General features: G+C 50.0%; 1 protein-coding gene across 1 annotated transcript in view; it reads left to right on the top strand.

The window, feature by feature from the left end:
* The first annotated feature begins 19,602 nt into the window (after positions 1–19,602).
* Positions 19,603–26,816, top strand: part of NKD1 (NKD inhibitor of WNT signaling pathway 1) — an 89,662-nt gene continuing 82,448 nt past the window's right edge. Inside the window, exons 1-3 of the mRNA XM_003937261.4 lie at positions 19,603–19,851; positions 19,975–20,007; positions 20,696–20,829. Of these exons, the coding sequence (XP_003937310.1) occupies positions 19,827–19,851; positions 19,975–20,007; positions 20,696–20,829 (192 nt within the window). The 5' untranslated portion in view covers positions 19,603–19,826. The remainder of the gene's footprint in view (positions 19,852–19,974; positions 20,008–20,695; positions 20,830–26,816) is intronic.

Here is a 26,816-nt window from a genome sequence, read left to right as displayed (position 1 = left end):
TGTTAGTTGACCTAGCTGAACATCATTTTTACTTGAAAAAAGACTAATAGAAGAATGATGGTTATTCAGACTCCAGGATTGGTAGACATTTTCTTGAAAATGAATAAAGTGTGCCTGTCACTTCAAGTAAAATAATGGGCCATATGTGTCATCAATGATAAAATTCAAGCTTTCAAGATAATGGAGATAAATGCCTAGAACAGAGTGGCTGTCCAGTAAAGGCTGCCTTTCCCCTACTCCTATTTCCCACTCGCTTCCTTTTCCTTCCTTCCTTTTTTTTTTTTTTCTTCTTTCTGGGACAACGTCTGACACTATTGCTCAGGCTGGAGTGCACTGGTGCCATTTTATCTCACTACAATCTCTGCCACCCAGGCTCAAGCAATCCTCCCACCTCAGCCTCCTGAATAGCTGGCACTACAGACACACATCACAATGCCCAGTTTATTTTTGTATTATATTTTTGTAGAGATGAAGTTTTGTCACATTTCCCAGATTGGTCTTGACTTCCCTCTCTTCTTGGTGGAGATTAGCTCCTTGGCCCTGGCTGCCAAGGTGTCTGAGAATCGAGTGTGAGATGGGGTAGAAGGTATTGGTTTGGGCACAGAGTAAGCTGCTGTAAGAACAGTCCCCAAAATGCAGCAAGTTCAACAAGATGGAATGTTATTGCTGTCATGGAAAATTCCAAGCTAGGAGGGGATCTGGGAATGGAAGGCAGTTTCACTCCATGAAGCAGATCAGGAATTCAAGTGACTTCCATCTTGTGCCCTTCCCTCTTCCATGGTGGAAGTTGGATCTCTGTGCTGCATCTAAGTTTCAATCTGCAAGAAGGTTGGGAGAAGATGGGAAGGGCTAGCACACATTGCTTCTGCTCACATGCCATTCATATATAGCCACACATAACTGCCTCGGATGCTGGAAAGTAGTGTAGTTTCTAACCATGTGGTAATTCTATGACTACAAAGAATAAAGGGAGAATGGATACTGGGGGATGGATAACAGTTTCTGCCACAGTGTGAGTGGGGTAGAATCAGAAGAGAAAAATGTGGCAACAGAAAACTGTGGCACCTACGAGCTCACAGCTTCAAAGAGATGCTCAGGTGAGTTCCCAGAGAGGCCCGTCTATAGTCAGCACCCTGGTGCTGCTACCTCCTCTCAGTCTGTGCAAGGGATGTTGGCCATGTGTCTTTGTATTTTCTCCAAACATCTGAACATGGTAGCTCTAGAAGACACTTTCGAGATCCCCCTTTATTCTATAAAAGGAGAGGCAGAGCCCAGAGACAGAAGACATTCCCCAGGCCCATAGCTCTCTTGCCATAGCATGCAACATCTCTGTGATGACGCACAAGGCCCATTCCCTTCGGATGTATCAGATGGCTCCCTCCCTGAGCTGACCACCTGATTCCTTATCCTTTATTACCTTGAAAAGCATGAATATGCATTACACAGGAAAGGAATGAAGAGAACATGTAACACACAGTTGAAAAGAAGAACAGGCACAGTGATGTAGTGTAAGAAAGGTTATTCAGAAAAGGGGTTTCCATCCCTTTTTATTTATACACCACTCAAGAGTCTTTTGAATGTAGGTGCAAAAATCCCACTGAAATCTGCTTACAAAATTAAGGAGGATTTATTGGCTCATGTAGTCTCCAATTCCATATTTTTAGGGTGGGTCACTTTAACACCCCACTCCTGATACCAATTTCTACATCACTTGAGATGTCTTGCTGACAAGCAGCAGCAATGGTCTCTGACTAAACTGAGACTTTTGGGCTTTTATTGGAATAATAAAAGGACTGAAGAAAGGGCTGAAGAACCAGGTCTGGAACTTGTATCTCAAAGAATATCAGCAGCAGAAGAGTCTGCCACCTTCCAACCCTGAGTATATGTGCAGGGGCCAAGTGTGGGCAAAGAAATTCTGATTGCCTGCCTACACCATCTGATACCAGAAGAAAATGGAGTGAACATGGAGAGCTATGACAGATAAAAACAATCATCATTATGCCTTTAATTTCCCCCATAAATACATACTATCATTATTCACATTTGCCTAATAGATTTGTATTTTTTCTTAAGTTTTAACTTATAGAAATATGTGTAGCTCTTATTGATGGTATCTTTCTAATGGGAGGCAATACACGTAATAGAACATTTTGGCTCAATACTTACTAACTACATAACTTGGTCAAGTTACTCAACTTCTCTGAGACTTGAAATCTTCATCTTTAAGATGGGGATAAGAATTCCTTGTAGCATAGTTGGGATCCTTAAGATAGCTAATGCATGCAAGGATTTTAAAGTAGAGTGAGCATTACAAGGAGTGGTGACCATTTTTATCATTTTAATTTTCCTCCCTTTCTACTCTCTTAGGCTGGATTCCCAGAAGCTGACTCCTAGAGAAGGAAATGTGTAGGGAGTGAGAAAGTGGGGCAGGAAGGGAAGCAGATCAAGCAAGGATCTGATATCAAGCAAAGTCCTACAGAGAATAATTTTGGCTTAATTCCGCATGTAAGTTTTGGAGACATATGAGTCACAACTCAGAGTTACATGAGCAGGGAGCAAGGAAGCTGGGGTATTGATACCCCCATGTTGTCAATCATTGGGTGGGGTGTCTGGCAAGCTGTAGAAGGCATTCTGACAATGAGATGCAGGTGTTGGCTGTTGGGAGTCAAAGTACACTGGGGATCAGGATAAGGAGCAGAGGAGGTAAAGATGAAGTATGTTACCTGTCCTCAGTGGCACTCAATTACACAGTAGACTTGAAGGGAGTTTTAACAAAAGGGCCAGGGTTACAGAAAGCATGAAGGTGAGATTCAGAAGCCTGTCCCATCTGGGTCAGAGCTCACTCACTCTGACTCAAGGACTCTTTCCTTGGAGCTGCCAATTTGCAAATAGTAGGCTCAGCAAACATGGAAAGGTAGAATGCTAAACTCAAAAGCTGAGAGCATTTGTTTAAAATCCTGGGCTGAGCAATCTGGGATTGTGCCATGGCATTTTGCCAGCAGGCCCTGGGCTGGGTCAGGCTGCACACACTGGCCCAAACTCACAGCAGTGGAAAGAAATGAGTGGTTGTTCCCACTGCCTACATTTTGAGGGTTTAGAGGCAGGCTGGGATTTCATAGTTGGCAAGAGGCCCATCTGCTCAGGTATTCTCCTACTTTCTGATTACCTGTAAGACCTCAGGCATTGACTTTGGCACAGGAGAACACCTCATACCTCACAAGACCACAGATGACTCTAGTTACTGCTCTGCATCAAGAAGGATAGGCGGATCAAGTGTGTTGGGGGCATTGAGAAAAGAAACATCACTTTCCACCTGATCAGGAAAGGTCTCAGAGAAGAGGTGGCTTCTGAGTTGGCCTTGAAAAGAGCAATCAAAGGCCTTATTTAGCCAATGGTCTAAAAGTTATATATTTTAATATTTATTTTAAAAACATTCACATGGCATTTACTACATGCCAGAAAAATTTCAAGAGCTGTACACGTATCACCTCGGTTCCTATTTGTAGGGAATATGAAGCTTACTGGGGATGTTTGCGGGGATCTTGGCTGCCTATTGTGGGACCCCTGTTCTCTTTAGGTATCTAACACATGTCCTCTTTCTCATCGATGGCTAAGATGTGGCTGGCCAATGGGATGCTTCCCTCTCCAAAGGAGCAGGGAGAGCTGGAGATACCCTTATTGCAAACAGCATCCTGAGGATCCAGCACCTGGTGTAAATGTAACTAGTGGTGGTCTCTTTCTTTGCCTTGACAATGCCTGTGGCCTCTTCTGGCCCTGGCCGCCCCTGCCTGACTTTCCCTTCTTTCCATTCATTTTTTTTCTCAGTTTGACTTTACACGCATCTTGGAGTTCCTTTTCTGTTAGGGTTCATGAAGGTTGGATTCTGTTTTAACACCAAGAACCTTGATTGGTTCAGAAAAGGAAGCTGGGAGATGAGGCCAGATGGGAACAAGACCAAGGAAGATCTCTACTGCCAGATGAATAGTTTGTGACTTTAGCTTTTGGTCTAGTGGTTCTCAATCAGGAATGTGCTTTAGGATCATCTGATACTTTGGTTAGCTATTACCTCAATAATGCTGCGTAACAAGTGACCTCCCACCCTAACCAGGGCATACATCAACAAAAATTTATTTTTCTCACTATAGTTCTGCAAATCATCTGGGGTGACTCTGAGGAACTTGATTTTAGTGTTGGCCGAACTTGGGCCAGGCTACAGGTTGGGTTCAAGTCTGTTCTGTATGTTTCTCATTTGGGGACTCAGGTTGAAAGGGTAGTGTCCATCTGGAGCAAACTCACGGTGAAGAGCTGGAGTGCAAGAGAGAGGAGTGGAAATGTGCAATGCTTCTTCAGACCTTGACTTGGAACTGGCATAGAATCATTTCTACCCACATTCAGCTGAGCAGAGCACATCACACAGTCAAGTCCAACATCAGTGATGGGGTAGTCTCTCTGCTCACAGTGAATCATGATACAGGGAGACAAGGAAGAATTGTGGACTAATAATCTAATCTATCACACCAGGGGTGTTTTTCACAACCTGATATCCTGATTCCAACCCTCTGAGTGGAATGGTCTTGCTCTGTCACCAGGCTGGAGTGCAGTAGTGTAATCATAGCTCACGGCAGCCTCAAACTCCTGGGCCCAAGTGATCCCTCCCGCCTCAGCATCCTGAATACATGAGACTACAGGCATGTGCCACCATGCCCAGCTAATTTTTATTTATTTTTTTTGTATAGCTGTGGTCTCACAATGTTGCCCAAGCTAGCTTGAACTTCTGGTCTCAAAGTGACCCTCCTGTGTTGGCCTTTCAAAGTATTTGAATTATAGGCATGAGCCACTGCTCCCAGCTGGAATATCTGCATTTTGAAGAAGCTGCCCTGGTGATTCTGATGTGCAGTCTCATGGGGTAAGTACTATATACCGCTATGGACAATGAGAAGCCATTGAAGGCTTTTGAGCAGAAGAATTACCTGAGCAGTTCTGGGCTTGGAAAATAACCTTGGGAAATAGGTGGCTGTGGAGGTTGGCAGGTCAGTTAGTTAGTTAGCAAACCTGAAACTGACCTAGAAGGGATGATGAGGGCCTGAACCTGGTGTTCTGGGCACCTATTGCTGTGTACGAAACCAGCACAAGACTCAGTGGTTCAAAACAATACCTGCTTTGTGAGCTTTTGCGACTTTGAGGGTTGACTGGGCTCAGTAGGGTAGTTCTGCTCCATGGGCCTCCAGTCACTGGGGACCCATTTGGGCCAGACGTCCTGGATGGTGCACACCCATGGCTAGCAGCTGTTGCCAGCTGTCTGCTGGAAGCCCAACTGAGGCTCTCTACCGACACACATACATGACCTCTCCATGTGGCTTGAACTTCCAGCCCAGAAGTTGGGTTCTGAGAAGGAAGGTTCCAGAAGTGAGCATTACAAGAGGAAGAAAACAAGAGCTGCTTGTCCCCTTAAAGACTAGTGCCAGCATAAGCACGGCCTTGCTCTACCACATTCTGCTAGTTCAGTGGCTCCCGGGCCAGCCCAGAGGCAAGGGCTTCATGGGGAGAGTGATGGATAATGTGTGGCCACCTTTAATCTGTCCCACCAGGACAGTGGCAGTGCTGAGGGAGGGGATGCACACTCAAGAGAGGTTTAGGGAGAGTGGACAAGACATGGCACCTCATTGGTCATGGAAGGAAGAACTGGGAATGTCAAGGTTTGGCCCTGAGAATTTGTCAGGATGATCACTTCAACCCCTGGAGCCAGCCATAAGGTTCTGACATGGGGCAGACTCTGGTAGGCATTACCTGCGTTCTCTGGAAGGGAAAGATGATTGGCACCCTTGCCCAGGACACTCACAACCCTGCTAGCATTGCACGCTAGTCAGATGAGCCAGGCTTCTCATAGAGCACGAATGGAAATGGGTTCAGGACAGGTAAGTTTTGATAGCAGATGAGGTAGAAAAGAAAACTATGGGATGCTCCTGGGAGATAAGAGCTGCAGAAGCTACAGTGGGATGTGGTATGCACAGGTCAGAGAGATGGACAGAGACGGGCCTCTGATTACCCTGAAGCATTAAGCTCTTGCAGATGTTATCAGAGACTGAACTATTTCCCACCAGGGCAGCACAGGTCTCCCACCACTGGTGTCAGCTGATCTAGGTGGGAGTCTGGATGGCAGCACCACTTCATGATTTCCTGTCATCTTTGGCCCAGGGTCATCTGGTGAAGGATGTCCTATGGTTCCGCTCAACAGGAGAGAACCCAAACATCACCAAGGCCAAGCCTTAAAGGGCAATCCGGAGGCAATGTGTTATATGTGTTAGTCTTTCTTTTTTCACCAAAGTATTTTTTTTTTTCCTCCAGCGCCCTGGCTATGCTGGTTTTCCTTCAGATCTGGGGCTTCTGGTCTCAAGGTCACCTGTGTTTCCAGGCAAAGGATGGTTGTTAACTTGCTCCTCGGATTGTTCATTTTCTCACTTCTGTGCTTTGACCAAGAGGCCAAGTCCATCCATTTAAAGCCATCTCCAAAGACCAGGCTTAGTTCTGGACATGGCAGGACTGGCTCAGGCAGGCAGCTGACTCAGTGGTGGGAAACATTAATGCCTGCCCGTGGTCACTCTCTTCCTTCTGAATGCCAGACTTGTAGGGTAGAGGTAAGGAAACTTACAGAAGTAGACAGTCCTACTGCGTCCCAGGGCTACCACTTATAAATCACATGACCATGGGCAAGCTATTTCATAAAATGGGACTCACTATCTCCATCCATAATGTGAGACTAAGACCTCTTCAGCAGACCCTGAGTTCTATGCGTTAGACAGACCCTGAGTTCTGTGTTATGAGGATGTTCTGCCTTCCTTAAGTAAGATAATGTACCACTTCCCTTTTTTCTTTGGGCGACTTGCTCCTTCCCGTCCAGACTGTGGTTGGAGTATAGTCACCAGTCAACTCCATCTGGCCACAGGATTGGGCGAAAGACTCAGGTTGGACTAGTCAAACTCCCACAGTGATTGGTCCAGTAATAGGCACGTGACCCAAGTTCCACCAATCAGATTCCTTCCCCAGGACTTGTCTCACCTGAGCTGGAGAAGAATTACCTTTTCACTCTCAACACAAGGTTGTTAGATTCTAAGACTGAAGCTGCCCTTGATCTCTTCTCCTGACACCTGGGCTACATGAGCCCATGTTTCCTTTCTGCTTGGACTAATTTCATTTGGGTTTTGTCAGTGTACCTTACAATCAAAAAGTCCTGAAGATAGCGTTACTTTTTGATGCTTTTGTAATAATAATAATAATAGTAATAATAGTAGCTACTTTTATCATATGCCTCCTGTTTGCCAGGTTCTGTGCCAAGCACTTCCATATATTATCTCATGGTTTAACTTGACCTGTGGTTATTTGCATGCCTGGTGGCACTGCCCAACTGCACCTAATCTCCTGGAGGTCGATTTTCTTTCAACACTGCCCAGAGTACCCCGCTTGGTGCCTGTCCAGCACCTGGTGCATGGCAGCCTGACAGCCCCTCAGGGGGTCACCTTGGAGGGCCACACAGAGACGTGCAGTCTGTCACCACATGTGTTCCACAGGTCACATGGAGTTGGCCCTCTGGCTAGAGGTTGACTGGGGACTGATTTTCATGGCGTGGCTGCATAAAAATGGGAGTGGTCCCCACTCCTGCTCCTCCTGCAGACCCCAGATCCAGCCCCTTCTTTTCTAAGCAGCCTTTCCTATTATTATTTTAACAGCTGGTTCCAGAATTTTTTCTGGAGACTGCGTAGAGTGTTTGGGGAATAAGGAACTTGCTGCTCCTGCTAAGTCACCAAGGGTGAAGGTGAGACGTCCCGAGGGCTTGTGGAGGAAGAAGTAGCATCTATGCACAGACTGATGGGCGGGCAGGAATCAGGAGCTGGGAGAACAGAGAGGGGAACCACACAGAGAGTACTCAGGCTCAGGAGGCTGCGTGGGTCCTTGAGGAACTGGCCAGATGGTGGAGCTCAGGGAGGCCGGGGGTGCCAGATGAGGGGGAGCCTGGACGTACCAGCACTAGTTTTCATTATTCTAGCACATCTCAGGATTTTTTAAGAACAGAAAACCTGGCATTTTTACTGGCAATGAAAAAGGTTTGAAATCTAAATTATTTTCATCTGAAGCTAGAAATATCAAGAATGGGCCGGGTGCAGTGGCTCATGCCTGTAATCCCAGCACTTTTGGAGGCTGAGTGGGTGGATCACCTGAGGTCAGGAGTTTGAGACCAATATGATCAATGTGGTGAAACTCCATCTCTACTAAAATACAAAAATTAGCCAGGCATGGGGGCTGGTGCCTGTAACCCCAGCTACTTGAAAGGCTGAGACAAGAAAATCGCTTGAACGTGGGAGGCAGAGGTTACTGTGAGCCAAGATCGTACTACTGCACTCCAGCTTGGGCAACAGAGCCAGACTCCATCCCCCCAAAAAAAAGAAAAAAAAATGAAATATCTAGAATGTTACACGTGCTTTCAAGCACTGAATTGAATGGAGTACTGGTTTTGATGGTAAGTACAGCTTTCCACCATTTAAAACCCTTTTGGGCTGGATGTGGTGGCTCATGCCTATAAGCCGAGTGCTTTAGGGGGCCAAGATGAGAGGATTGTTTGAGCCCAGGAGTTCGAGACCAGCCTAGCAACATAGCAAGACCCCATCTCTACAAACTTAAAAAATATTAGCTGAGCATGGTGGTGCGTGCCTATAGTCCAGTTACTCCGGAGGCTGAGGCAGGAGGGTTGCTTGAGCCTGGGAGATTGAGGTTGCAGTGAGCTATGATCATGCCACTGCACTCCAGCCTGGGTGACAGAGTGAGGCCCTGTATCAATCAATCAATCAATCATCAATCAATCAGACCTTTTCAAGATATCTTCTTGCTGCTTAGTTTCCATTTTCCAGGTTTTTAATGAGGTTAAGGAGCTTTTCAAAGGTTCACTCCTCCCCCCAAGCCATTTGGGCTGCCTGTAGTTCAAGAGAACCCCATGATATCCTTTTATAAAGAAGAAGGTTAAGAGGTTAGGGGAGGAGCAGGGAGCACAGGAGGAAAGAGCTCCCAGGCCCTGTTATCAGCCCTTCCTTCCCTTCCTCTTTTCTTTTTGAGGCCTGCTCCATTCTCTTAGGGCCTGGCCTGCCAACCCCAGATAAGGTGTTGTGACCAGGACCTCCTTCCCTCAGGATTCCCCCCCGCCGCCCACCCGGAGAGACCCAAGGCAATGAATGGAGGAGCTTTTTCTATTCTCCTTGATTCCATTTCTTCTTCGGTGAAGTGAAGATGGTATGATTGTCTCTTCTCCCCTGGGGACTGTCAGGATGGCAGGAGAGAGCACACAGCATACTGCCCTTTACCCAGGGCCTGGTACTAATGGGCCCTCAGTAGGGTTCAGTTTCTTATACTTCTGTCTCCCTTTCTGCACTTGAGGGCAGGCAGAGGCCCCATCTAACTAATTCCTGCATCCCCCGTGCCCAGAGCTGTCCTTGCCCTTGCGAGGGACTAGGCATCCATTTGCTAAGGGACCAGAGAAATCATGCTGGAGGCAGCGAGGGGATTTGGGGAACACTGGGCCAGCTGGCATCGCTACCCCTGTTTCCCCCTCTTGGAAAGAGGCTGGTCTGAGTGATTTCTCTTCTTGATACTTTCCCTGCCTCCAGGGCACATTTTCTCCTGGACGAGTCCACCCAGGCCGAGGGCAGAATGGCAGGCACAGGCTGGATTCCTGCAGAGACGCGTGTTTCATGTGGCCTGCACCATGACTTCATGTTTTTAAAATTAGTTGCCAACATTTTACAATTTGGAGATTTCACCTAGAAACCTGGATTTCTAGCTATTCTTGAAAAATCAAAAGATCTAGCAGCCCTGGGCCTGCGGCTGGCAGCTGGTGTGCAGCAGCCACTGTTCCTTTGTGCTGGGAATATGCTGCTCAGTTTGCCACCAGATGTACCTGGTCCAAGTCCCCCTCCCTTATGACTCCTGCCCTTTCCCTGGTGAACCTGCGACCCCTGGCTCTGTGGAGCATCGGGGCCATCCCACTGACCTCACAGGTCTTGGTTTGGCAGATCATGACCATGCCAGGGTCTTTGCCTGTGAAACGGGTGTATCTCACCAGAAAGAGTCTGTGGGGGTGCCCTCCCAATGTGCTAATCAGTGCTCACGGCCAAGCCTCTGGTGTAACGATCTACCCACTTTCTCCTCCTCCCCCTGCCTCCAGGAGCCAGCGAGGCTGCTGCCCTGTTTTGGGACGCAAACATACACACGTTATTAGAACCTCAGATCAAAGGCGGCATCCTGCAGCCTGCCTCTCAATGGTCCCTTTGTGCAGGCGGAAGCCTGCAAGAGAGTTAGAATCCAGGGAGAGCGGGAGGGGCTGGAGGGGGTGCTCAGCACAAAGATACTTGTCACCCAGAGAAGTCCACAGAAATGATGTTAAAAGAGGCACCAGGTGGAGGATGTACCCCGGCTCGCTGTTGCAAGATGCAAATGGAGAATTTTTGGTTCTTTGGAGAAAACACCCCTGTCCCTTGCGGTTTCAGAGCAAGGGGGTGACAGTGGATGCCCACCCCCTCCACCAGCAGTAGCCTCTGTCTGCCTTCCTGCCCTCGCTGGGGGTGGATGTGATACTGGCAAGGGCTTCTTGGAATGAAAAGGTGGCAGTGACCCTGTCTTGAGCAGAGTCAGAAGAAATGAAATGATGTGGGAGGGGTCCTGGGGAAGGCCAGGGGCGCCATGGGGTCAGTGTCACCTCTGGCCAGATGGGCCTGTGTGTTCAGCCCTTCAGGCCTACAGCAAAGCATTTCAAAAGCCCCTACTGTGTGCCAGCTACAATGTGATGGGAGGCAGGCACACAGAGGATTAACTTGGGGTCAGGCCCCCGGCGGAGGGAGAGAGGGTGACGCTGCTCTAACCAGGCATCAGAGAGAGCTAGCATCTGCTGAGCTTCCCTCGGCTGGATGCCCTAAGTGTTTCACACACATTGTCTCATTTATCTCTAGGGCTGGTTTAAACAAAGAAGTGCTTTGAGAGTTCAGATGTGGAGCCAGGAACCCTGCCTGCCTTGGGATGCAGAGAGAGGGGGTGGCAAGCAAGTATGGAAGAGGGGGTTCTTTAGGAGGGGCATGGAAGCCAAGAGGTGGCCGTGGTGTTGCGACGCGCAGGAGGCAGATGGAATTTATGGGTGTCTGCAGCCTGGGACACTTGCTGAACTCTCATCTCTGCAGGACCCTGGGGCTCTCTCCTTGGCCCTCTTCTCTTCTCCGTCCACACTAATTCCCCAGGGCATTGCATCGAGTGTTGGGCTTTCAATGCCATCTGCATGCTTACAGCGCCTGGGCAGGCATCTGCAGCCTGCAGCTTGCTTCTGAACTCTAGGCTCATAGATCCAAGAGCCCACTTGATCTACGGTTAGGACACTCAACGGGCCTCTCAAAAGAACGTGCAAAATGGAGCTGCCCTTCTTCCCTGCCTGGCAGACCAGCTCCACCCACAGGCTTCCTCATTGCAGCTCACGGCAGCTCCATCCTTGGAGTTGCTCAGTCCCCAAATCTTGGCGGCTTCCTTAGTTTCTCTGTTTCTTTCCCACTCCACATTCAATTAAGTTTGCTGATGTTGTTGCATTTAATTTCAAAATACATTCAGCGTCTACCTTCTTCCACCTCCTCCACTGTCATCACCTGGTCTAAGTCTCCATCATCTCAGGCCTGGCACCCCACCATAGCCCTGGAACCCACACTTACTCCCAGTCCAGCAGTCCACTTGCTCTGGTTACTACTCTCTTGCTCTTTTTTTTTTTTTTTTTTTTTTTTTTTTTTTTTTTTTGAGACAGGGTCTCACTCTGTTGCCCAGGCTGGAATGCAGTGGCGCGGTCTCAGTTCACTGCAACCTCTGTCTCCTGGACTCAAGTGATCCTCCCACCTCAGCCTCCTCAGTAGTTGGGACTACAGACATGCATCACCTTACTTGGCTAATTTTTAATATTATTTTTTGTAGAGATAGGGTTTTGTCATGTTACCCAGTCTGGTCTCAGTCTTCTGGCCTCAAGGGATCATTCCATCCTGGCTTCTCAAAGTGCTGGGATTACAGGCATGAGCCACCACACTCAGCTGTGACTCTCTTCTAATAACTCCTGTCTCCCTCCAGGAAAGCTGAAGTTTTTGCTGAGACCTACAAGGGTCTCATGATCTGGCCCTGTACCTCCAACCTCATCTTCGCCCCACTACTCCCAAATCACACTCTCTTTTCTCCAGAGCTGGGGGCCTCTTTGCTGTTTCCAAAACATTCCTGGCATGTCCCCACTTCAGGCCCTTTGCACGTGGTGTTCCCTCTGCTTCTTCCTCATTTTCAAGTCTTTGCACAGAGGTCATCCTCTCTGACCCCTCTATCTAAAATCATTAGCTCCCGTCCTGGTTTATTTTTATTTATTTATTTATTTATTTATTTATTTATTTATTTAGAGATTGAGTCTCACTCTGTTGCCCAGGCTGGAGTGCAGTGGCACGATCTCGGCTCACTGTAACCTCCACCTCCTGAGTTCAAGCTATTCTCCTGCCTCAGCCTCCCAAGTAACTAGGATTACAGGCATGTGCCACCATGCCTGGCTAACTTTTTGTAGTTTTAGTAGAAGTGGGGTTTTACCAGGTTGCTCAGGCTGGTCTCAAACTCCCAACCTTGTGATTCACCCACCTCAGCCTCCCAAAGTGCTGGGATTACAGGCATGAGCCACCGCACCTGGCCGCCTGGTATTTTTTTCTTTGTCTTTCTCACTTGATTTTTTTTTTCTCTCATAGCCACACCACATATTTCACTGCCTATGTATTTATTGTCTTCCCCCATGAGAATGTCCTTCATGAGGACAGGCATTTTTGTCTGTTTTGTGGACACAAGAGCCTGGTGTAACTTAGGCCCCCAACAAGTCTTCATTGAGTGACATGATTAATAAAAGAGAAACACCTTTATTTTCTTGGTTTCTTCCTCTCTGGCTTCGCCTCTCTGTCTCCTCCCCAGCATGCTGCTTCCTTGAGGCAGGGGCAAGCTACGTAACCTTGGTTGCTTCTGAGAAGGCTTAACTTTCTAGAGTCTCACAGTGTGTGTGGTCTATACCCCAGTACCATCAGCCTCACCTGGGAGCTGGTGAGAAAAGACTCTCAAGCTCCATTCACACTGCATTTCAACAAGATCCCGGTAAATTCATCTGCACATTAAATTCCAGGGAGAAGTTAAATTCCATTAACTTCTCTAGGCTATTTGACCCTAGCTCAAGAAAGGGGGATTAAGAGTCTTAAAGGGACGGACCCAAGGTCAGAACATACAGTCAATGTCAGGTACCCAGCTATCTGTCTGTGTCTCTCTCTCCGTGGGGTTTATTATCTCTGCTTTCCTCTAATAGTTCTTACTCCTGCTTCTTTCTGCTTATTTCTTACCCTGCAGTGACCCCAAGAAGCTGCTCCAGCCCCTGGAGTACAACAGGAAGTGAACTGCAGGCCCTGGACCTCTCTATTCAGATTCTGCAAAGAGATGCCGATGAGTTGGGCCAATGCGCCAAGCATCGAATCAGCTGTGGCTAAGGAGTGAAGGAGTCAGGTGTTACCAACATGATGGCAGGGGCCACCTTGAAGCTGTGTTCCGTGCCATGGAAGAAAAAGAGGAGAAGAAAGCTAAGCTGAAAGGGAAGGCAGGCGATACAGGAAAATCAACTCTGACCTTTGCTATAGTGACCACTTTTCCTGCTCTCCTTGAGCTGTGGCCTTAAGAAGAACTGTGTACCAACTGGGAGGCACGTGCCTAGTAAGAGTTCAATTGCTGAATGCTTACAGAGGGCTGTAAGTGGACAAATCTGTCCAAAACGCATTAAATGCACACCATCAACACTTGCTGATGGTCTCCTTCACTGAACATTTTCATGCTGGCTCTCGCCTCACCGAACTTTCCTTCCTATCACTCTAGGCTCCTGGAGTCAGTAGTTGGAATCTCAGATGGGAAGAAACCTTGCACATCATCTGGTCCAGCATTTTCCAAAGCATGTTCCACGAACTTGTTTTCTAGAAACGGTTTCCTGGTCTGGTGAGTTTAAGAAACTCTGCTTATGATGATGCCCTCCTCTTAGAGAATCACAAAGCTTGGCTACTCAATGAAAGCTCTGACAAGTCCTGCAGAAAAGAACTTGACTCCTTTGGCTAAGCCAAGGCTGCCCAGAGTTTCTCATGGAGTCCTTTCTTTCACATGATAATAGCATCTCACAAACCAGTGGTTGGGGCAACCCATTATAGGAAATGCGAATCTTCCCAACACTTCCTTCTGTTTTACAGATGGAGAGTGGTGGTCAGGTCGAGGTTGGCTGCATGTAACTGAAAAACAAAGGCTTAAAAAGGTAAGGGCTTCTTTTCTCTTTTGTAAACAAAGTCTGGAAATAGTCAAAGACTGCTACTGTCAAAGGAAGGCTTCTGATGTGGGTTGGCTCTGTGTCCCCACTCAAATCTCACCTTGAGTTGTAATGATCTGTGTCAAGGGCAGGACCATGTGGAGGTGATTGAATCATAAGGGCAGTTACCCCCATGCTGTTTCTGTGATAGTGAGTTCTCACAAGGTTTGATGGTTTTATAAGGGGCTTTCCCCACTTCGCCTGACACCTCTCTCTCCTGCTGCCATGTGAAGACGGACATAGACCTTCTGCCATGATTGTAAGTTTCCTGAGGCCTCCTCAGCCATTCAGAACTATGAGTCAATTAAATCTCTTTCCTTTATCAATTGCTCAGTCATGGGTATGTTGTTACAACAGCATGAGAACAAAGTAATATAGCTTCTCTGCCCAGTGTGAAGAAGAGCAGAGAGGCAGGACTGGGAGAAGAGCAGGGTCCCTGCCAAGGAGATGGTGAGGTTGGGCTGGCTTTCTCTCTCCTCCAGGCTCACCTGGGAAGCCTGTGTTCTAAACTTGCTAAAACACCTAGAACCTGGAAGGAGCTGGTGGCACAAAAATCCAGTTCAATTCAAGCAATATCCAGACTGTAGGCAAGCAGCTGCCTTTTGGCCTGGTCACCTCCAACCTCACTTTCTCCCCTTTACTTCCAAAGCATGTTCTCTCTGCTCCAAATCCAGGGACGTCTTTGCTGTTTCCAAAACATCCATGGCGGTCCCCACTTCAGGGTCTTTGCACGTGCTTTTCCCTCTTGCCTTTGGTACCCAAACGGAGTGGCTTGGAGACACCAGCCCTTGTTCCTGGGGAAGCCCAACCTCCTCCATGTCATCTCTAAGGCATGATGCCTCCTGCCTGCCTCTGGCTCCCATCTTTTTTCCTGCAGGACGTCTCCACTCTGAAGATTGCCCATGGCCCCGTTAATTACCTGTGGGGGGGTCATCTTTCTGATTCCTTCATTTTGTCCTGTGCCACGAACCTGGGAAGTGGCTAGGATTTTGCTGAGGGCTTGGAGTAGCAAAGCAAGGAAAGAGCTCAGCCAATAACCTGCTAGAGCTCACTGTCCCGAAAGCAAATTGGCCACTCCCCACCTTGCTGGCTGTGCCGTCTTAGGCCCTCACTATCGCTCTATTCTTGTGCTCTTTGTTTCTTTTGAGACCTTTCTCTTCCCTTCCCTCCAGAATGCCTGATATTTTCTCATGTAGAGTAGTCTAACTTTCCCCTCCTCACCCACGCCAGGCTTCCAGGCCCCTTAGCAATGCCAAAACTCACCGGGGAACTAGAAAATAAAGCTACTCCAGGGATCCAGGAGGAACCAGTGGAGACTTGGGGACTGACTTTCTCCTTCTTCTATCCCAGATCTCATTCTTGGCAGTACTCCCTCCTTAGTGACCACAGCACGCTCCTGGCCGAGGCTGGGCAGACCGAGTTTGTCTCCTTCCACAGCAGGTGTGATGGCACCTGCTATAGGCAATGCTGTGTTTGGCATTGCATTCAGAGATGTAAGTCAGGCAGGAACCCTGGCCTCAAGGATTCCTGGCTCCAGGAGTGAAACTTAGTCTCATCCATAAAAAATAAGTGGAGATGGGAGGGGGTCAGGGAAGCCTTGGCTAATCAGAGCAGAGAAGAGTCCTCCAGATTGGAAGGTCAAGGAGGGCTTCCTTTAGGAAGTGGCATTTGAAGGGGGCCAGATCAGATGGCTTAACTTGGGGGACAGGCATTGATTGGGGCAGCCAACACGGGTGATGTAGTTTTTTTTTTTTTTTTTTTTTTTTTTTTTAAATCTTCCAGCTCTATGTCTGACAGATTTCACCTAAACCAGCCTTGTTAAATCTCAAGCCCCATGAAACCCGTTTCTGTTATAATCTCTCTCTCTTATCTCTTCCTTGCCTTCCTTTCCCATTCTCCTCCCCCAAAGGATGGGAAATCTTCAAAGAAAAAGATGTGTCACTGTAAGTATACAGCCCAAGAAATGGGCCAGATAAATTATTAAAACACATAAAAAGACAGTGACTTGTGGGGTGGGAAGCCCTCGAAGGCCAAATGGCCACCCCAGGTGGACAGCATGCTGCTGGCCCCTGGGGACCTGCTTCTCAGAGCCCTGGAGAGGCTAACATTTTGCCACAAGGCCCATCTCTTGGTTCTCACCCCAGACCCAGGTAGGGGTGTCATGATTCCAACAGCAGTGAAATCCTAGGCGCCTGCTGGGCTGGGAGGCGCCAGGGTGAAGGTGGAGGGGGCCTTTGTGTCTGGGCTGGACATTTGGGATTTACTCCCCACAAGACTCAAACTGCTAACTGCAGTTTTAGTTCTTGCTTTTATCTCTTTTTGAACTGTAAAAAGAAATTCCCAGGGGGAAGAGGGGATACTTTTTTCTCATGAAAGAAGAAAGCCAGGACCAGTTTAAGAAAGTAACCAACTTTCTAAGCACTGTGAGAAAGGATGCTCCACGTTTTGCTTTGATTTAGAGACACCCTGGTACGGGTGGGGAGCGGGGAGAAAGGTGAACAGGAACCCCACATGAATTCCATTGCCTTTTGAGGGGGCTGAAGGAGGATTCCCACTCTGACTCAGAGGCTCAACCCTTGCCTCCCTCCTACTCCTGACCCCGCAGTTCTGCCCCACTTTTTCATGTTCCTACAGCTCGGGGGGGATCTTACTTCAACATTACCCACATTTGATGCTGGATCATTCTTTGTGGTGGTGGTGGGCTATCTCATGCATTGTGGGATGTGCAGTAGCAACCCTTGCCTCTACCCACCAGATGCCTCCAGGCATTGCCAATTGTCCCCCAGAGGGCAAAACTGCTTGCTTCCAGCTCCCCATGGGATGGAAAGAAAGAAAAATGGCCTGTTACCCTGGTGTAACTTACCACACTGTTTACCCATTCATTATGTGTGTGGTTTCTTTCCTATCTTCCCCCTAGGTGAGTGGGAGTTCCATGAGAGGGGCAGTTGTCTATTTTGCTCACTTACATATCTTAAATGCCTAAAACAATGCTTGTTGCATAGCTGGCCCTTCATATTTGTTTCCAGATGGGAGACTCTCTTTCCAGTGGTGAAACATTAGTTTGGACTGTGTTGGGACAACCTCATGTAGTGAAAACAAGCATGGACAATGAAATCAACAGATTAGACTTCATTTCCTAATCGGGTCAGGGATGAGCTGTGTGATCTTGGGCAAGTGAATTCACCTCTCTGAGTTTAATATGTTCCCTCCTTTCTAGAACAAGTATGAGTCTGATTCAGAGAGTGCTAGCGAGGATGACAATACATGATGGGGGATGAGGACTGGTGCGTCAGAAGTACCAAATGAAGAACTGTAACATAAAAATGACAACAGTAGTATATTTTTGTGGTTTCAGCACTCCTCAAATGAAGTGAGCCAACAGCATTATAATGTACTTGCTTATAACATTAGCCTTCATTTCTACCAAAAAGAGTGCATAAGAAAGAGAGCTTGGAAGATGAAAGTAAGAACTTGGATGAAGAGATTTATGACTCTGGGGGGCTGCGAGTTCTTATGTCCTTTTGAGACATGTAGATCTTCCAGAGCAATGCTGCCTAATGCAGTTGCCACTAGCCAAGTGCAAATGATCACTTGCAATATGGCTAGTCTTTGAGATGTGATTTAAGTGTAAAATACACACTGACTAATTTAAGACTTAGTGCAAAACAAAGAATGTAAAATATCTCATTCTATCTTGAAATTACACTATTTTGGATATACGGTGCTCCCTTGGTATCTTTGGTGACTGGTTCCAGGATCCCAGAGGATACCAAAATCCCCAGATGTCAAGTCTCTTATATAAAATGTCCAGTAGTATTTGCATATAACCTACACACATCCTTCTGTATACTTTAAATCATCTCTAGATTCCTTGTAATTCCTAATACAATGTAAATGTTATGTAAATACTTGCTATACTGTATTAAAACGTTTTTTATTCTTTATTTTTGCTGTATTATTTTTTTTTTGCTTATTTTCAGTCCACAGATGGTTGACGCTGCAGATGTGGGACCTGCGAATAAAGAGGGCTGACTGTATCGAGTTAAGCAAAATATATTATCAATATTTCATCTATTTTTGTTTTTTACTTTAAAAAGATGCAGCGCCTAGAAAATTTAAAATTATAAATGTGGCCCAAATTATATTTTAGTTGGGTGGTACTGCTCTAGAGAGTGGGCGAAAAGGGCAGAACGGAGCCTCCATTTTACAGATCACAAAACTGAGCCTTGCTCGGGGAATTCACTCCAAAAGTTGGGGCTGGGGTCTCCTCACTCTGAGCTCCGGGTTTTCTTTTCCCACGCCTGAGCTGCTAGCTACCGGGACGATCGTAACCTGGACCCACAGTGTCCCCAGAAGGGGCAGGCGTTCTGAGAGCCGCAAAGGTAGGGTAGAACCCCTTGATGTCGACCGCCCCCCCGACCCCCCGCGCGACCTCCCCGCAGAGACCTCCTCAGACAAAACAAACAAACCCTTGGGTCTGGCGAACTGCAGCGGGGAGCGGAAACCAAGAAAGATCAAAGACCCAGCGGTTACCCCCTTCCGGGCCGCGCAGTTTGGCAGCGCGCCCCGACCCGGGCGGGCACCCACGGGCCCCCAGACGAGGAGAGCCGAGAGACTGGCTGACAACGGGGCTCTTTGGACACTTGTCGCCGCCAGGAGAGGGCTGGGCCCACACTGGCCTGGGGTGCGCTGGGGGTTCCTCCTGGACTCCCAAATAAGAAACTAGACAAGTGCCGGGTGGGGGGCGGGGCACAGGGCGGGTAATGAACACTTTCCGCAGAAGGCAGAAAGTCGTGGTCCTGGGAAGGCTGGGAAAAGGTAGCGCTGCCGACGCTTGCACCGGAGCAGCTCAAGTCTCCGTTCCCGACCTCAGTTTCCCCACCTGTGAATTGGAGTCGCTGAGTCCCGCCCTGCCCTTTTAGAGGGAACCTGGAGAGGAGGGAAGTGACAGTACAGTCAGCGAGGGCCGGGGTGTTCTGTCCCAGTAAGACTCCTGGACGGATCCACCCCGCGGGGTCCCCAGCCGCGGCCCTCGGGACCCCGTCCCGGGGCCCCAGACCTCGGCGGGGAGCGCTGCCTGTGTCCGGCCCCTCCCGCCCTCGCCCCGCCCCTTCCCCGCCCCTCCCCGCCCCCTTCCCCGCCCCTTTCCCCGCCCCCGCCCCAACCCGCCTCGCCTTTGATGCACCGCACCGGCCAATGGGCGCGCGGGGAGGCGCGGGCCGCGGCGGCGGGCTGGGGGCTCCGAGCTCCCGGGCGTCAGTCGGGCCGCGGCGACGGCGGCAGGAGCGCGTCCCGGCGCCGCCTCGGGCTCCGCTCGGCTCGGGGGCTGCTCGGGGAGAAGGAGAGCCAGGCGAGGCGCCAGGCCGGCGGGCTGGGCGCATGGCTTAGGGACGCCCCCGGCCGCCGCAGCCCCAGCATGGGGAAACTTCACTCCAAGCCGGGTCAGTGCCACCGCCCACGCGCTCGCCCCGGGCCCCGCCGCCCTCGCAGCCGCGGTCACTAACTCTCTCCCTTCCTTTCTTTCCGGCTCCCGCCGCCGCCGCCGCCGCGCGATGTGCCTGCAGCCGCCGTGTGCAAGCGCAGGGAGAGCCCGGAAGGTAGGGGCGCGCGGGACGCAGACCTCGGGGATGGACGCGGGGGGCACCGCGGCCGCGGCCGAACGGCCCAGCCCACTAGGTCTTATGACCAGGGACACCCCCAAGCCCCGTCTCCGGCCACCTGCCCCGCAAGCCCGCTCCCGGAGCAGCCTTCGCGCCCCCTCCTCTGTCCCTCCTACCCGCTCCCCGCGGTCCTGCGCTCCCACCGCTGACCCTCAGCCCCTCCCCCTCCTGTGCCCCTGCCCTCGGTGCTCACGGCGCCCTCTCTTCTGACCCCCCGAGCGCCTTCCCGCAAGACCCTGCCTCCTCTTCCTGCCTCCCGGCGTCTTCTCCAGAGATCCTGGCTCCTGCACCTACTGCGGCCCCTCTCCTGACCCCCAGCCCTCTCCGCAGTCCTGGCTGCCAGCGCTTCCTGTTCTGATCCCCAAACCCATCCTCCCGGGGTGGTTTGGGGATCCAAACCACTGCTGCTCACCCCTCTCACCCCCTTCTGGCTCCTCGCTCCTAAGCTTCGCTGAACCCCCCCTTTACTTACCCGCGTCCCTCTCTTGGCTCCTGCCCCAGCCCGTGAACTGCCTCCCCCGTGCCTTGGCCCTTCGCCTTCCACCGCGCCTCCGTCTTCCCTCCGCGGGGGTAACTTTTGGCTCCCAGAGCCAGACTCAGGGGTTTCATGTCGTCCCCACCCCAGGTGACAGCTTCGCCGTGAGCGCCGCCTGGGCTCGGAAGGGCATCGAGGAGTGGATCGGGAGGCAGCGCTGCCCGGGCGGCGTCTCTGGACCCCGGCAGCTGCGGTTGGCAGGCACCATAGGCCGAGGCACCCGGGTATGCTCCCCACCCTGCCCCACCTCCTCGCCTCCTTTCAGCTCAGAGATGGGTCTCTAAACCCATGCATCCCAACTTTGAGCACTTTCCTGCACAGCTTCTGGGTCTAAACATCTCTTCTCAACTGCCCCCTGCCCTGCCAACACAACCCTCTGCCCTCATGCCTTGGAGAACCTTGAAGTGCCCAGCTGGAGGCAGCGGGCTGCCTGGGGGAAAGGTCCTAGGTGGGGAGGTGGTGAAGATCCAGTTGATGAGGAAGCCCGTCTGTGCTGGAGGGATCTGGGGGCCTGCTCTGACTTCTACCTTGTTTCTGCCACCAGCATTCAAAGGTGGAGCTGGAGTAGGAGCTAGGGAGAGCAGGGGCATTAGGGGTATCTGGGTGGAGGGCAGAGCTGTGCTGGCCCCAGTATCTGAATATGTTCTGATTGTGGCATTCATCAGTGCCACCTGTCCAGGAACCCCAGTAGAGCAGGCGGCCCTGTGGGTGGCAGATCGAGGGGGACTGAGGCGTGGTAGACCCCTTACTTGGCCCATGACAGAGAGGGTCTCGTTCTACTGTAGCCTGGGCACAGCCCTCAGCCTTCACCCCATGGGTCCCCGAGGCTGGAGTTCCTGGAGGAGCACTAAGTGTGATGGGAATGAGTCCAGCTCCAGCTCCTGGCCTGGGACTTGGCGTTCACAGATGTCCTGTGAGCTCCGGAACTCTGCACAGGGCTTTCAGGCGGTCTGCGTGGAACTCTCGCAAGCCCAGGATCAAAGGATGAATCAACTTTTTGATGTGACATTTAATTTTTTTTTTTTTTTAACTTAGAGGGGGAATAGACTGAGTCTCAGGTCTGGTTAGTTCTTTGGTCTTGTCCATGGGCTGGGGAGAGGCCAGTGGAGACTTCAGATGTGTGTGTATTTGGGTGGTGGGACTTGGCAGCTAGCTTGCAGTGCTGGTGTCGGGAGGTGGGCCTGTGGGTAAAGTCAGTTTCTCTGTGTGGATCAAGTAACCTCTAGGCCTAGGAGAAGCTCCTCTGTCCTCCACCACCACTGCTTAGCTGGGGGCATCTCTGTCTTCTGTTCGCTGGGTTGGACTTGGAGCTGCTATCCCCTAATAAAGGTCAAATCTTGGTGGGTGGGGGACACTGCAGTTGGGGCGCTTTAAAAACAGAACCACAACCCTCCTTCTTCCTCCCTCTTTCTAGTTTTTGGTCTACTTATTTATTTAAAAGCCAATGAAAATGATCTAATTTAGCCACATGAACAAATGCATTTGCAGCTCCAGACAGAGGCCAACTGAGTGGATTTCCATTAATCAAGTTTTGGGTTTTTTCAGCCTGTTTATTTTTACAAAGTATTCCTGCAGAATGACATTTATTTGTAGTCCCTCCTTTTTTTTTTTTTTTTTTTTTTCTTCTTTTTCTAAACTGCCAGGCAGCTTGCTCCATGCTAGAGGGAAAACTTGAAATACAGCGAGGGCTTACTTCAATTGACTTTTATCTTCAAAGCCATAACAAATGTTACCCGCATGTTTTTGGTGGGTCTCCTTGGCATCCAGTCTGGGAGGATGGGAGGGAGGAGGAAAGAGGGAGAGGAAAACAAAAGTCTGTCGTTTTTAATTAAATAGTAGTGTTCCCAGCGAGAGGAATGCAGGCCAGTAAAAGTTGCCATTGGGGGAAGTGAGGGAGGGTGGGGAGGGGGCCCCAGCTTAAGTGTGGCTTTGGTGAAGTCACGGAATTCTGTTGCCCGGTTTCTTTCCCCAGCTGAGGACAGCATGGGATGGTGCCTGTCCCCCTCCCTCCCTCACTCCCTCTCTCAGAGAAACGCTGAGGGGTCATTAATGTTTGTTCAAAGTACTTTTGAAGATGTGAGGCTTAGAGCCCTTGGCGTGGCATGTGTCAGGTGGTTGGAGGGTGGGCCTCAGCCATCAAAGATGTTAAGCAGGGGGCTGGCCTCTGTCTCCCTGGGAGTTGTTCTTGCTGCTGGGGACCAGGATGGCTGACGCCTGGGTTTTCACCAGCCTTGGGCCCAGATGGCCTAGCCAGTGTGTCTGCAGAGGTAGGGATATTGAGTCAGACCTTCAGGGGGAGCCCAGGGTGTGGAACAGCACTGCGGGCAGCCTCCAGGCGATTTCAGGTGGTACCTGGAGGAATATTTTAAATCTTAATAGCTACCTATTTTTTTTAACCAGAAAAAGATGACTAGGACATCAAACCCATGGTTTTGCAGATATTATTGCTTCGGATGGAGCTAAGTTAAAAGAGAGTCTAATGTGAAGTCAATTCAGAGAAAAATATTAAGTACAAGTCATCAAAATTGTGAATGTGGGAACGGAGTGCCCAACGTTTGGGAAGCACTGAGATATTGAACGGGACAGCAATGGGCAGCCCTCAGTTCATTTCCCCTATTCCCTCTGGTGCCAAAGGGGGCTGGTAGGTTCTTCCACGATATCATCAGGATGTAGGAGGGTGTGGGCTTCAAAGTCTGCTGGTTTCCAAGGGCTGGCAGAGGTCCTGCCACCAGCCCCACGTCCATTTTGGGCCTAGTCTCTGCCTCCAGTCCTTTACCTGTCACGTAACTGACTGGAGACACAGTGGCTCATCCAACTAGTAGTATTGTTACTGCAGCGATAACTAGTATTTATTAAGTGCGTATATGTGTCAAGCACTTTGCACACATTATCTTAATCCTTCCCATAACCTTGTAGTGTTGACAGCCTGCTGGTGTGGACTGTGTTTTTCTCCCTTTCTGGTGCACTTTCTCGGAGAAGTCATGCGTAGAGAAACCCTGTGCTAGGGCGTCCACCTGGAGGGTGCTGCATTCAAAACTCCCGGAGAGGGAGTGCTTTGAGATGAGCCAGTTGTGGGGCAGGCAGAAGCAAGAGTGACCCACGTTTGTCCTCCTCCTTCCTGATGGGGTCTGAGGAACTTGGGAAATGTCCCAGATGGGTCCAAATTGCATGCAGGGTCCTGAGATGTGAGAGGGTGGCCATGCTGGCATTAAACTAAGCCTGCCCTCCAAATTACAGAAATAAATGAGGCGCTGTCCTAGTTATTTGTCACCTGTGCAAACCATTTTACTTTTGTATACCTTAATTAGCTCATCTACAAAATGGGTGTAATGATATTTTCATCCCTGGCGGGTTATGATGGGATTATAACTTGAATCTGGGAAGGAAGGGAACCTACCGGAGAATTCACTGAAGACATTTGTAGGGATGGAGATGGGGGCCCACAAACAGGGAGCTACAGTGCCAGGATCAGGGAACCAGAGGCTCTCTGCCTCTCCCGCTCTCATGACAGGCTCACTTGGAGGGACACAGGCTAAGGGCTGGGCGTTTGCCCTTTCCTTGGGGACATGAGCAAGTCCAAGGGAATATGGGCTCATAGGAGAAAAGGAATGAGAAATGGGAGGCGCATGAGTGCTGTGGAAGAGGAGCCATAAACTGAGCAGCACATACGCCAAAGAACACTGTGCTGAACAGAATTAGAAAGCAGAATAAGCATAGTAATCTCAGAGAGATAATGGAGGATGCTGGAAATGGGAAGCAGCAACAGGCAGTTACAGAAGAAAACCAATTGGAAACACTGGGTATGGAAAATAGAATGGACGAGTGAAAAAGCTTAATAGATTGACTGAATAGTGCAGTGGACTCAGGTGTCAGGTAGCAAGCACTTGGTGAAGGCCTGTGTGCCTCTGTATAGGCCGATTGTGAGTGCATACAACCAGATTTCAAACAGTCTCCTCCCCACGCCCTGGGCTGGCCCTTTCTTTCTTTTATAGCAGAGCTGCCTGAAGAAACGGGCTGAGAGCGGTGCTGCGGGCAAGCCCGCCTCTGGATCAAAGGCGGCTGCAGGTGGTTTGGTAATTTGACTGGAGGCACCAGTCAAGTGCATTTTGATATTTGTGCATTTTGTATTTGGGCATTTATTTTAGTGCATTTTGATGTTTGGAGGAGATGAGGAGGGTGCAGGCTCCGCTGGAGCCCATGAGCACGTGTGAGGTTGAGTGATGAGATTGGAGGCTGGCCCAGCTGCTGCCTGAGTGCCGGATTCCAGGGGAATTACCCTTGAATGATACCAGTTGGCACAATTAAAAGGTCCCATGTCTTTTCCATATGGAAAGTGTTAGGCTTCTTTACGTGGTTTCAAAGCTATGTGCTGGGAGGTGGGCTTGACATTTGAGGTAGAGCATAAATTAAATATTTGGTGTTTCAGGATTAAAAGATGATTTGCTTTAAGGCTGGAGAAAGACTCAGGGTGGAGGTGTTTGGGCCTTGCTCACCGGCATTTTCGAGTTCTCCAGGGAGGGTCCCCTCTGCTCACGGGCACCAGGGCCAGCTGCCTGGGCCCAGCCTGGGCACTCTCTTTCCTCCTGGGGATGGAAAGCAGAGGCTGGGAGAGCTTGGGCTGGGCAGAGTGCTGGGGGTGGAGGGCTTCTGGTTTTCCATGGGTCCCTCAGGATGGATGGGTGGCAGGCATGGGTGTCATCTTCTTAGCGCTTTAATGCGACTTTGTGATGTGGTCTCTGGTAGAGGCTTTGAGGAAGTCTTGTCCTCACTTTGAAAGCTTTCTTCCTGGCGATGGAGGTCAGATGCCCCTCAGCCAGACTGTGTGCCTTCCATTCCCTAGCACCCAGGAGCACCCTCTACATTCATGTTTCTGTAGGAAATCGCGGGGAAATCAAATCCAGGAGGCACCTGCTGAGGGTTCTGCAAGGTCCTGGAATTCAGGGGACGTTTCCTCTGCTACCCAGTGGGGATGTTGGAAGGTGGGGTGCTGGCTGGCTGGCTGGCTGGCTGGACAGACAGTTGCTGTTTGTACAACAAAGCTCAGATATGCTCCAGGACCAAACTGTCCCCGTGAGGTCATGAAACATCAAGGCTGAACTGTCAGCAGCAAAAAATGAAGAAAGAAATGAAGATAGATGAGGTCACCCTCCCTGCCTACATTTTCCCCAGCTCTTCCTCCCTGGTCAGCTTCTTCTCTTTATTTCCTGCTTCCAAATTCCATCTTTTCCCAGGTCCTACTGTGTGGAGCGGAAGGGTTGAACCAGGCCTTTTCTTTCAGGCACTCAGCTCAATGAATTAATACAAATTATTATCAGTAATTCTTTGTTTATTATTATTATTATTTATAAGAGACAGAGTTTCACTCTGCCACCCAGGCTGGGATGCAGTGGGGTCATCATAGCTCACTGCAGCCTCACAGTGATCTCCATGTCTCAGCCTCCCAAGTAACTAGGACTGCTAGGACCCTGTTGTGTCCGGCTGATTTATTTTTATTTTTTTGTAGAGATGGGGTTTTGCTTCGTTGCCCAGGTTGGGTTGACCTCCTGGCCTCAAATCATTCTCCCACATCAGCCTCCCAAAGTGCTAGGATTACAGATGTGAGCCACTATACTTGGCCTTGTTATTAATTATGCATTAATAAGTCCCTAACTGGACCAGCCTCTGGGGATACAGTGGAGAATAAGAGAGGCGTACGTGATTCCTGGCCTCTGTGACTTCCAGTCTGATGTAGGGGCAAAGCAGCAGTGAGTGCCCAGGCCCGCTCCTTGGACCACGCAGAGGTGCTCTGGGAAGGCGCAGGCAGAACGGGCCACTGCGGCTGAGGAAAGGTAGGAAGAAAGAGTCCGAGCAGGGGGAAGAGCTGACCCAGGCTCGCCCTGCCCTTGGAAGATGGGGTGGGGGGGTTGCAAGCTGGGTAATCAAGAAGGGAATGTGGCCTCCAAGTGGCTCTGGAGCCTGCGGGAACTGGAAGTCGTTCCTGGCACTGTCTGCGGAAAGCCTCGCATGTTGGTGGCTCTTGATACCTCTGAGTTACTTGTCTGTCCCTCTGGACAGGTGTGTCAGGTGGAGTGGAGCGGGCCGTCAGTGTGCTGCCCTGGTGTCATGGACAGGTACTTGGGGGCACAACTCGGGCTGTTTGGGTTGGTGGCCCTGCTGCCGTGCTGGGGGAGGAGGTCTGCCATAGGGCTGGAAGTGCAGCTGTCAGGGTTAC

Source organism: Saimiri boliviensis, chromosome 1 (assembly GCF_048565385.1).
Source record: "Saimiri boliviensis isolate mSaiBol1 chromosome 1, mSaiBol1.pri, whole genome shotgun sequence".
Classification (NCBI taxonomy): domain Eukaryota; kingdom Metazoa; phylum Chordata; class Mammalia; order Primates; family Cebidae; genus Saimiri; species Saimiri boliviensis.
This window is presented reverse-complemented; position numbering and strand designations above follow the sequence as displayed.